General features: G+C 38.7%; 1 protein-coding gene across 1 annotated transcript in view; it reads left to right on the top strand.

The window, feature by feature from the left end:
• The window catches only part of MARCH5 (membrane associated ring-CH-type finger 5), a 42607-nt gene that overhangs the window by 21779 nt on the left and 7922 nt on the right, over nt 1–12906 (top strand). The window contains exons 2-4 of the mRNA XM_019556117.1: nt 1198–1400; nt 10784–10914; nt 12635–12818. Of these exons, the coding sequence (XP_019411662.1) occupies nt 1198–1400; nt 10784–10914; nt 12635–12818 (518 nt within the window). The remainder of the gene's footprint in view (nt 1–1197; nt 1401–10783; nt 10915–12634; nt 12819–12906) is intronic.

Below are 12906 nucleotides of genomic sequence, written 5' to 3' on the forward strand. Positions count from 1 at the left end.
AGGCTCATGTTCATCTTGTGGTCAATGATGACCCCCAGGTCTCTTTCTTCTGTAGTGCTAGTGAACGTAGCACTGCCGAGCCTATAAGGATGCTGCAGGTTTTTCTTCCCAAGGTGGAGAACCTTGCATTTTTCGGTGTTAAACACCATCAGGTAAATTAGTTCAATATGAAATAAATTTTGGAATTTTTAGAAACTCCTGTTTAATTCAGAGCCAATCTTATATATATCATCTTCCAAATTATGTCCCAGCTGGACAGAGACTAAATTAGCAGCATGGATATGCTTAGTGTGCCATCCAGGGTGCCATTCAAACACACCATGTTATTTGCATGTGATACCTCTGGAATCAGAGATGTAGTTAATTTATCTTGTGTGGTATTGTGTAAATGCAACTATATTGCTTCCATTTCAAGAGGTAGTGCTTATAGAGCAGCACTGTGTTTTAATATGGCACTACCTGGCATGGGAAGTAGGTGGCAGAGTAGTTACAGCAGACCCATGTTCATTTCCTTACTGTGCCGGTCACATACCCTTTTCCTTCCTTATCCCTGTTTATAAATAACCCTGAGTTGTTTGGATGAAAAGTGGTGTGTGTGGGTGGGGGCGGGGTGTATATAAATGCAGAATACTTGAATCCATACAGTAATTTACTGTATATAGCGCTGTTGTCATTTAAGTTTTGGTGTTGGTGCTTTTTATAATATGTCACTGATTTATATGAAGGAATGGTCTCAGAATGTTTTCATTTGGAATTCATTTGGAATTTTGCAGATAATGGGCTACTGACAATTTTTTGCTCTTGATTCAAGCACACAGCACAGCATCTGTTTTGTAGTAACTTTAGACTGAAAGATATATAGACAAAACAAAAGAGAACATTAATTGTACAAATATCAAGTGATTCTGATTTTGACCCAACAATATTGGCATGGTCTAACCCCTAAATTATCAAAGATAATTATTTAATTAGTAATTTAAAATATTTTAAAATGAATATTTTGCTGGCCATAACATTGTTGCATTACCAAGAAGATTTTTGCTGTGTAAATGAAGTGTTGATGCTTATGGTAATTTATGAGCTGACTGACATAACACCCATCCAGGTTCTTCATAAGCAAAGCACCATTTTTAATTATTTGTATTGTGTGAATTCCTGCTTCTGTCTGATGCATGTTTTTTTTAAATTTAATTACAGAAGTTGCTGGGTGTGTTTTGCCACTGATGAAGATGATCGAACAGCAGAGTGGGTGAGACCTTGCAGGTGCAGGGGCTCTACAAAATGGGTTCATCAGACTTGTCTACAACGCTGGGTGGATGAAAAGCAGAGAGGAAACAGCACAGCTAGAGTTGCATGTCCTCAGTGCAATGCAGAATACTTAATAGTGTTTCCAAAGCTAGGTAAGACACATGCAGCTAAATTCAAAACAGTCACTGTTTCAGTATTCCTATTGTAATCTGCTTAATGCAAGACTTTCAGTATCTTATTGTTTTGCTGAGCATTAAAACTTCATGCAATGAATGATTACACAATAATTGAATTGCGGGTGTCTCTTGAAAAGCTGTTGCAGAAACTTGTAATTACAAAAACTACAGCAAACTGCTTGAAATTGTTCTTTCCCCTGCATCACTTTGTTGCACTCTTGGGAAAGCTCCTATTCTGTACATGAATTACTGAAGCTGCTGATGACTTACTCATCTCTAAACTTATTATGTTAATGTTGCTCTTGCCTTCCTGAGCACAGATAGGTTTAACTCGGTAAGAGCTAAATCTTCTCTTTCTATACCAGTATTTGGTATATTGGTTATTTGGATAACATGGCTCTGCAGGCTGGATCTGGCCCACAGGCCAGAGTTTGAGCACCACTGTTCTATACTGTTACATCTAAGTAGGTCATAATAAACATATCCCAGAGTGCTTTGCTAACCTGTAGAGCGATTATGTTCTCAGTGTTGTAGAAAGTACTGTTATGAGCCTAGGCCCAGCTGGAGAGGATTCTGTCTTATGCCCCAGCTGGAAGTAACTTGGCCACATACTTGTTCCTGGTCCAGTGAACCTTCCTCAAGGTCTGCAGGACTGTTTTGGCAGTTTGTGACTTAACGGGGTTGACATTGCGCTGACACAGCCTTAAGGAACTCCTCCATGTCATTCTATAGGGGGCTGGAGCCTTTCAGCAGCAAGGAGCCACAGGGTGAGGTACAGCCCTGCTGGCAGGCTGATTACCAGCCTCACATTGACCCTATCTGTTGGCTACTTTGGGCTACAAGGTAAATAAGCAGTGCTGGTTCATAACCTGGAACGTTTCCAGGTCGCTGTTAAAGCATTCTGGCAGTGGAACCTTAGGTTTGTGAAAGTGATGGGAGATGGCAAATCGGGGTTGAAGCCATTGCTGGTTGGTCTGGCTGTAGCCTTAGGGTTGGATTTTCTTGTCGTAAGGCTGCCACTTGGGTATATAGGGCCCTGTTTTGTACCTGCCAAGTGTCCATTAGGGTGAACCATACCTCACATGGTTCACATGAAAAACCAAGAGATTTCAGTAAGAATACATAGCATCAGAAACATTTTGACTTGTGGTCTTTTTGAATTTTTTGCAACAGAAGAATTGCTCTATTGTTCTCTGTAGTTAAAAAATGTGAATGGTGAAATCCGTGAATAAGAAGGCACTGCATTCATGAACAGAGTGCCTCTGGCGTTTGAGGAGGTGGGGGGCCACAGCTGCTTTTGTGGTGGCAGGAGTGCGGCGGCAGGAGTGCAGCAGTGGCAAGAGCAGAGCTCCTGAGGAGCTCCTTTAAGTGTATTTAAGATGCGGGTTCAGCATTCACGAATATTTGAAACTGCAAATGCCGAACCCGCAAATAGCGAGGGTTTTCTGTTGTTCTTTCCAAAGTTCACATTTAGCATGCGGCATCAGCTATAAGAGGTGTGCCCTAGAAATTAAATCTTTCAAACATAGTCATGTCAATTAAAAATTATGAAGTAGTTAATTGTTGATTTTTAAACAGAAATCTCTTTAATGTGCATACATTATCTGTTTGTTGTTAGATATTGTTATGATGGATATTGGTAGAAGAGGGGAATGAACCAGGTGGATGTTCGCTAGAGTTGCTGAGGTTGGAACAAAGAATTTAGGCATCTCTTTTAGAACTTAACACCACCCCATTGAAGAAGTGGGAAAAGAAATACTTCTTCCAAGCACCAAAAGCTCTGACTGTCGTGGTATATAAATGATTCTCTTGCTCTGAATTTACTTGCCAAACTTTGTCAATTTTCCTTTTCAGCTTCTCTCTTTCTATCTCCTTAAACAACTTATTCCTTTTAGTTGTATTTTCAGAGCAAGTTAGTGTAGCCCTTCAAAAATTTAAGTCCAAACTCCTCCTTCTCCCCTTCTCAACACTAAAACTCTAAAAATTAGTTTCAGATGTAATAAAATATAAACCTGCATGTGAATTTGTTACGGTTTTTCCAATCCCTAAAACTGTTGTCCTGTGCCACAGAACCTAACTTCAATTTGCCTTTACCAAGAAAAAACAATCTTCATTTAAATTTTCAGCACCATGCTGTAACTTGCTGTATGAATAGGTATTTTGTAATGGTTCCAAAGGACTACTTGATTTCATCTAAGCCAGGGGTTTGCAAACTATGGTATGTGTACCCATACTTGGCAGGAGAAAAAATTATTTGTAGGGGCTGGAGGAGTGTATGGCAGGGGTGCTGGGTGTGGCGCTACAGCAGCGGGGCACAGTGGTGGTGCTGGAGCAGTGGAGCTAAGCACACATGGGGCACTGGTCTGGCTGCACACTAAGCAGCTTGAGCGCTGAGGGATGGCAGCGTGGAGGTGCTGCTGCTGTTGCCAGTAGTCGCAACATTAATTTGGGAGGCTAAGCGATGTTAGCCCTAGCCTTCTGCCACCTATGTGTACCCCTGTGGGTATGCAAGACATCTCTGGGGGATATGTGAGAGAAATTGTATAATGGTGGATTTAATTTTCGTTATAATACTTGGCATTTAATAGGGTTAAAATATAAAATATAGGCTGGTAGGGGTATGCTGGCAGCTGGTAAATCTGCAAGGAGGCACTCAAAAAAAAAAGTTTGGCAACTGCTGATCTAAGCTATTTAGTAGAATAATGACGATATACTTGCCATTTACTTTTTTTCTTTAACAAGTAAAAATATTCAACTTTAGGAGAATAGGTACAGTATAGTATCTGAAGGAACAAAGGTCTGGCTCAGTAGTATCTAGTCGAGGAGCAAGTAACTGGAAACAAACAAAGATAAGCATTACATTTATATCACTAAATATGCCCTTGTAGCGCTACAAAATGTAAGCATACAGCAGTTCAAGCTGTTTATAACACTACGAAGTCCATGAAAGTGCCCCATAATTGTAGTGTGTTCAGAGAGGACCTTCTTGGCTTTATAGTGCTGCCTGTACTGAAATCTTCGGGTTAATCTTTCAAATTGTATGTGGATGTTTGCACACCTAATAGTGCTAACAATGTTCTGTTATATCCACCCTCTTAATCACTTTTTCTGTAAACTAAACGTACTTAATTCCCTCAGTCTCTCCTTGTATGGCTTGCCTTCCAACCCTTTTTGTCGTTTTACCTTGGTGGCTCTCAAAACTGTTTTGATTTTGAGGCACCCCTCCATAACTTGTGTGAATTGAATTGCACCAGATTTAAAAAACTAATTTATATATTATAGTGTGTACCTCCTTGCAGAGGGACTGGGCAGTGTGGAAGGCAAGGACAAACATGAGCCTGCATTTATCTCTACACAACTCATGACACCCTTTGTGACAAAGCCGCAACACCCCAGTTAAGAACCACTGTTCTAGTTGGTTGCTTTTGGACCCTATAACTTCATCAAGTCCATTCTAAATGCACAACCCCAAACTGCACACGCTACTCTAGATGAGACTTAACCAGTGCTGAGTCTAGTGGCATTATCACCTCCCGTGTCATATACTCATTGCTTTTGCTAGTGCAGCCCAAACCTGCATTTGCCTTCTTTGTCTAACATTGCTGATTCATGTCAAGTAGGATCCCACTTGAAACAACATCCTGCCATTTTGACACTGACTGTCTGCTTGCAGCTGTTAAGCAAGTTGTATATCTACCTCAAAGCAGTTTTTTCTAGAGTGCGTTTTTTTTCAGTGTCTTTGAGACAGTCATATGGGACTTTCTGTACTGGATCCAAGTATGCTATGTCCACTGCATTCCTCTTATCTACCCAACTAGTTACTTTTTCAAAGTAGGAGATCACATTTGTTTGGCATGATTTATTTTTAGCAGATCCATGCTGATGGCTCATAACTAGCCTTTTACTCTCCCCACCAGATCATACATTCATCAGGCCCTTCAACCCAGTGTTGTTTGTTATTGTCATTATAATGACTGTGGCAGAATTGAGATGCAAAGTTGGGAGTTGTTATGACCTCAGAAAGAGTTGGATGGTTTTGGGGACTGAAGTAACAGATATAGGACTAGACTTGATACTAAAAAATGCAATCACAGATTTAGGATTCATGATAGTAATTTCTACTTCTAGCTAAGGGCTCAGATTTTGTAACCAGAGGATAATAATGATCTAAGGATATTTGTCAATCTCAGAATGATTATTCACCAGTTTGATCCTAAGGTGTTTAAGGTGGGAAGTATTACTGAGGTTGTAGACAGCTCTGAGATCTAATCTGCAGTTCTGGTGAACTGTGTTCAAAACAGAAAAATTCAAACTGGAACAGTTATAGGCAAGGGCCACTAGCGTGATCAGGAGCATGGGAAACTTCCCATATGAGAGAAAATTAGAAGAGTTTGGTGTGTTCAACCTAGCAAAACAGAGCAATCTTACCCTGTATCAGGGAGGAAGAGGGTTGTTTAAGCTAACAGACGGGGTTGGCACAAGAACAGTGAATCCAAATTGAACATGAATAAAGTTAGGCTGGAGTAAGACAAAGATTTAAAAGCATCAGAGTAGTGAGTTTCTGGTACAGACTTCCAGTAAGAAAATGAACATTGAGGAGGCAGGGAGAGGTGAGGGGACTGACTAGGAGTTTGCTATCTGTGAATTGTATCGTATAATATTGTTCTCTACAATAGCAGGGAACTGGACACCATGACACAGGAGGTTGCTTCCAATTCTGTTACTTTCATTATTTTTACAAAACTTGGTGAAATATTACTTGGTTAAATATTTCAGAATATTAAATATGGAGATTCACCAGGAAATGGCAGCACGTCAGCTTCTATTAGCTTCATTGCACTTCTCAAAAAAGGAAGCTATAAATAGCTATTACAATTAAACAACAAATGCCCATCCAGGAGCAAGAGGTTTGTGTTATTTCATGGACTAAGAGGGGCAAAGGCCTGATTAAAGTTTTTATAAAAGAAAAACTATGATATCTGTTTTTATCAATAAATGTGGTTATATACAGGCAGCCCTATATCTCAGTTACATGGTTATAACTGTAAAATTACTTCTCTATTCTATTAACTGTAGGGAAAAGCAGGTTGTTAAGCTGTTTTCAGGTTATCTATGCACCTTTGTTGAGTAGAGACATCTTTTTACTTCACAGTCATAATAGGAGAATCCATGATCAAAGCCTGGTATCACGTGGAGCATCTTAAATCAAGACGTATGTAAAGATTTACTGCATTTTAGGATTGGCAAAATAACACTTTTTTTTTAAGTTTTGACTAGGGATGGTGGTCAAAACAGATTTAAATCAGCTGAAAATGGTTTTCATCAGGCATCTGATTAATTATCTCATGAAATTACCTCAGGCTTAAAAAAAGCTCATCTATACCTCGCTGATTTAGTCAGTTTGTAAGGTGGAAATCTACCCTGCCTTCTGCTTTATTTTAGACTGTCATGGCTAACTACCTCTCTCTTTCATCAGGCAAACGTTGTCAAATGTTGTAGAAACTTCTATAATGTTCTCAAACTTTCTAGAGCTGCTGTAATGTGAAGATTGTTGTTGGTGACAATGAAAAAATGTATGAAGAACTCCTGCCTTCATCCTATGAACCTTCTGGGAAATGTCTAATCCTGTGAAGCCTATCGTCAGTCAAATGCTACAGATTCAGAAATATTTGCGAGATCATCATGCTGCAAAAGGCTACTTCAACAACAGTAAAGGATCTGTTATGTCCCAGTTGCCAGGAGAAACAAAGTGGAACAGCCAAATGGCATGCCTTTTTATAGTTCAGAAAAGAGTTGAGTTTTACATGAAAATTATAGATGAGGTCAAGAATGACATTCAGGACAATATAATCAAAATAACCAGGAACATACAGCTGTGCAAAGAGATGAAGCACCTGTCAGCATGTAAAACCAACAGAAGCATTCCAGAAGGACACCACGGTTTTAGATGTAACACATGAGTGGCTATTTACAAGACATAATGAAGATCTGAAACCATATGCAAAATTGATCAAGTCTAGCTTTGAAGATTGTGTGATTCCAGTTCACTTACTAGCCTATATTACATAAACAATACAGGGAGGCGAATTTAAATGCAGAACAAAAAGTATTTTTGATAGTGGTTTTTGCAAGAACTTTTGCCATGGATGCTTCAGTTCCAGATGCATGAAAGTCCCAACCTTAAGTTGTTCCTTTAAAGTTATGAGGATGATTGTAAAATCAGCCACCTTGGTGGCCTTCATTGAAAAAATACTTAGATTTGAAACCTGTTACATTTGTGACTCATCTGCAACTGTGTGAAACATCTGCTTCTGTAGAAAGAATGTTTCTTGAATTTTAGTTTCATCTAGAATAAACAGGAGTGGAGAAAGTAGATAAATTTGTAATGTGCTATAAAATGCTTACTGCCCAAGCAGGTGAAAAAGAACTAAATTCTGAATCCGAATAATGAAGAACAGAGTGAAGCGTAATGTGAAGTGCGTATTTTTTGTTTACCTTTCACAGATTAAATATTATTTAAGCATATCAAAAGCAAGATCTTTTTTTTCAAGAATAAAATTTTATTCTTAAGTATCTTCATTTTTTCATTTTTTTCCTTACAACTATATTTCACTTTTCAGTAATTTGGTTTGAGTGTGTATAAAGGATGGTATTAATTAGTAGCCAGTGTATATAGCTACACAAGACATTTACTGCAGAGCAGACTAATTAGCTCTGCAGTAAATGTCTTGTCATCTACAAGTGTGGCCCTAGCAGGCCTCAGGAAACTAATAAACTTTTATGGCTTGTCCTTGTAAATTCAAGTACTGTCCTGCTGCAGAATTTTTTACTTTGCAGCAATGCACATATAGATGCCGATACAACACAGCTGGCTGGGGCATGAGGGTGCTTCATTGTGGGGGCTGCCTGCTTGCTAGTGCTGCACTAGAGCACCTTTATGCCCCAGCCAGCCCCTCTGCAGCACATTGAGTTAGGTTAGAGCAGCCCCAGGCTGGCAAGCTGACTCCCTGGGTCCCCTGCCAGGGTTGCTCCAACCCAGCTCAATGTGCTGCAGTCCAGGGCACGTGTGTAGCACAGCACCTGGGAGCAATACTATGCTGCAGTTTGTGTCACTTCAGTATGCATGTGTAGACGTGCCCAGTAAGTATGTGTGTTAGCCTAGGGTCTGCAAATTTTAAGCGCTATATAACACCAGAGGTTTAGGTTCTGGATGCAATTTTTATATGCCAAAAATATGTAGGGAATTTTTGAAGGATGCTGGAGAATAATAATTGCACTTGAAATGATAGACATGACTTTGAGGACCTGCTCTCTTACAGACAGATCTCTTCTGTATGAAAAATTGACTTCCAAATTAAATGCCAATGTCCTAAAATGCACTGAGGATTATTACAAAGGTTTTATGTATAATTTACCAAATTTAGAACTGATTTCAATTTGCTATCATAAAATCTCTCAATCATAATTTAATATTAATGCAGACTAAAATGAAACAGTTTTGTGGGATTTATTATCTTCCATCTATCTAGTCTACTATTAAAGGAGTGGTATATTAAAGACTATATTGGAATCAGTAATACTTACTTCTAAAGAGGACTTTGAGATGAAGAAAAAAACCTTTTGAGTTTTTGGTATAGAATAATTATGGATGCTTGATTAAAATATGAAATTACCCATACACATTTTATAGGCAAAGATAAGTAGTTATACATACTTATAATTGAATTGTAGAGTAGTTTTGATCTTGAAAAATCTGAATTGATTTGAAAACTAAATTCCTGTATGTGAAAATAGAGAGAACGCTGTAACAGCTTCTACTACTAATCAGAAACATTATGATTGCTTTGCCCATCAGAACATCCACTGATGACGAAGTCGTATCCCAAATATGGGCGTTAAAAGCTTAATGTCAGATTTCTAACCAATAAAAATGTCATTTATAATATTGTGAGACTATAAAAATAATTGAAATCAAACATAATTTTAAAGTGATGTGGTGTGATATATGTGGGTCTTGAGGAGACCTTAAGGTATCCCTATATCCCTACTGTAGTATAAAATATGAAGAAACAGAAAAAAGGTAGAACAGATTAGATATGAACTAACTTGAAAAGCTCTGGTTTTGATAAGGGTCTTTGAGCAGTGTATTCTACTTTTCTCCCCAGATAATTGTTTCTGTTTTTAATTCCCTGATGATATTTGTTTTAGAAGGGTCTTTTTATTGGCCATGAAAAAGTATTAGAAGCAGAGGTGACCTGAGTAGGGTGTGGGGCCTAAGGCAAATCAGCCTGTGGGGCCCCACCCCGGGATGTAAGGAAACTGGGGTGGGGTACCGAGCAGCGGGACATGCTGGATTGGGGGGAGGGGAGGGGGTGCTGCTGCTGAGCGGCTGGATGTGAAGCTGGCAGCAGCAGCCATTCCACCTGGCTCCACAGGGGCCCCCAAAGAAGGGGGCCGGGGGTGGTTGCCCCAGTTCACCCCCCCACCCCCGTAGGAATGGCCCTGATTAGAAGTATTAGAGCCACTTCTCCTCTTTCTCCTTTCCCTTTGCATGCATCTGTCTGTATCACCTTCGTTTAGTTTCAGCTTCACGAATTGTTTTTTCTGGTACAAATTTGTGCACAGAGAAGAAAATGGGTGTCCCCCTTCTATCGCTGTTTAGGAGAATGTTGTCAGGTAGGGCATGAGCTTCAAAATACAATGGCTCCCAACACAATGGTGTACTCTCTATTCATAAACTTCCGTGAAAGACGCACAATAAAACTGGAAAAAATACTTTTTCTACAGTCATTTGGGGTTACTTCTGAAAATGAATTTTTCAATATTAATGACCTTTCAAATCCAATGTATCCTAGTATCTCCTGTAAAACAAAAAAGGTGTTAGGACAGCAGTCCTTTTAGCTTGGAAAGAAGCTACCTGAGATATTAATTATACATGCTTTTCTTCTTTGGAATAGTGAAGTACACACTATTGTCCCCTCTAAATTTCCAGAAATGACACGTGCAGCTGTGAGGAGGTTCTGATTTTAAAAAACTTTTAATTCATGAACAGAGTCAGCCAGTGAGGTAATGTCTGTAAGGCAATAATAAATGTATTGGCCTACTACAAAATATGTGGCATATGATTATGACATGAAGCAATGGGTCAGGTAAGACAAAAAATTATTCTAATCTGAATTTCTGGTAATTTTAGCAGACTTGTGTTGAACTCTTCACTGTGCATTCCTCTTTTAAAAATTCTGCCTGGTTTGGATTCAAAGTTATCATTACTAAAAATACTTTAATCTAGAAAAAAGTACATATTTTTTCAATGCACTTCTTATATTCTGAAACCTTGTTCCCTCTCCTTTGTATTTTAGGTCCAGTTGTGTATGTCTTGGACCTTGCAGATCGACTGATCTCAAAAGCATGTCCGTTTGCTGCAGCTGGAATAATGGTGGGATCCATTTACTGGACAGCTGTCACTTATGGAGCTGTGACAGTAATGCAGGTACTGATTGAACTGCCACTGCAGGGAATCTGGTAGTTTGTAGCCAGGAGCCCAGCCCTGTGGGTTGGATGACCTCTCTTGACAGGCCAGATCCAGTTTGCATGCTATGTTTGACACCAGTGCTGTAAATGATTAAGGGTCCCAGGGAAAGGGAATGATAGCTCAAAGAAGAGAGGTTGAGATGCTGCATTCTTTAAGGTAGGAGAGGGATTTAGGCAGGAGAGAGGAATGAAGACTTTGCATTCAGTTGGGATGAAGGTCGTGAAGAAGATGACAGTAAATTCTGCAGGCTTATCTTTGGACTAAGAGTTAATTTACTAACATAGAAATATTGTCAGTGGTAAATTCAGCTAAGAAAATTAGTTTTACAGGCTCAGGTAAATGGTCTAACCATTAGTAATTTTGGAAATTCAAGATAGCTTTGTTTACATGATTGGAAACATTTCTAAAAGTACTACGTGGAGTTCCACTAGTTATCTTGACAGTCGTTTCTGACCGACCATTGTAGCCATCCCATTGAATTGTTGCTTTAAAAAAGAAATCTGATTTTAAATGGTCTATTTTGTGTTTTGTGCCAGATTAAATTTGCCAGCTTTGCATTTGTTTTGTTAACACCTTGGGATAGCTGCTATCAAAGAACTGCTTTAAATGATTGTTGTATTTTGCACTGTTCTATTTTATCCAGGTCAGGCAAAAGTCTACGCTTTCTAGAATTGTATCAATGATTGTGTAAGATTTTGTTAGTTTTGTTGCACAAGACCCAGAGAACAGCTACACTTCTAGAAAACTGTGCTGTCAGCCTACACAAACATCTAAGATAATAAGTCTATAAAACTGTGTGTTTGAACAAGTGCTTACATCTTGGCAAATAACTAAATCTGAGTGGAGCTGAATCTTCTGAATACAAACTGTTTTCTGTAGAAGGGTTGAAGTGTTGGAACAGTGATGTGAAAAAATACAGAACTCTTTTATTTTAATTATTGGTTCTCGGACCATTCAGTAATGGAATTATATACTTAAATATTTTACTTTAAAACAGTTGGAGTATAACATAATTGCATATTGTACTGTATAGTATAAACAACTGATCTTTTGTTTTAAACGTTGATAATTTACTTGACCGGATACGTATTACCGCTGCCCAAATACTGTACCTCATTCTGCAGTGCACAGAGAAGGACTACCCGTTACTAATGTTACACCCTCTGGAACATTCTGCTTTTAAATAGTAATCGTCAGTTATCTTGGGGTCCATTAACTGAATCGAAGAGTTAAGCTGTCATTTAAATTGTAACATAGGAAGAGGTTTTAATCCCAGGTCTTTATATGTACCCTTGGGAGTTTTAGTTTTAATTTTTAAATGTATGTGAAGGAGAGATTATATGTAATCATCACTCAGACTGCATAGAAGTCTGAGATGGTAAGTCTGGGGTAGTTAGTAAGTTGAGTAACTTGCTTTTGGAAGATGAGTTTTTCATGAACTGGAACTGGTAGCTCTCCAACAGGAAATTTGATAATCAGGTGAGAGCACCAAATGAGAACTTGAAGAATAATCCTGTTTATTGTATCTGATGTTTTTAAGTCCCAGTTGCATGGGCCATTCCAAACTAACCAATCCAGTTTTTCAGAACTTGACTTTTTTTTTTAAAGAATATCCAATATACAGTAGCCATCTCTCATGCGTCTTAACCATTAAGTAAAATTTCTTTTACATTAACAGGTTGTAGGTCATAAAGAAGGTCTTGATGTCATGGAGAGAGCTGATCCATTATTTCTTTTAATTGGACTTCCCACCATTCCAGTCATGCTGATTTTGGGCAAGATGATTCGCTGGGAAGACTATGTGCTTAGACTATGGCGCAAATATTCTAACAAACTGCAAATTCTGAACAGTATATTTCCAGGTAATGCAATGAATTTTAGCTGAAAATCAAGTTTGGATTCTGCCCCTGTAAGGTAGGAGGCTGAAAGGTAGTTCTACATGCCTTTCCC

The sequence above is a fragment of the Crocodylus porosus genome, unplaced genomic scaffold (assembly GCF_001723895.1).
Source record: "Crocodylus porosus isolate Cpor-Errol unplaced genomic scaffold, CroPor_comp1, whole genome shotgun sequence".
Classification (NCBI taxonomy): domain Eukaryota; kingdom Metazoa; phylum Chordata; order Crocodylia; family Crocodylidae; genus Crocodylus; species Crocodylus porosus.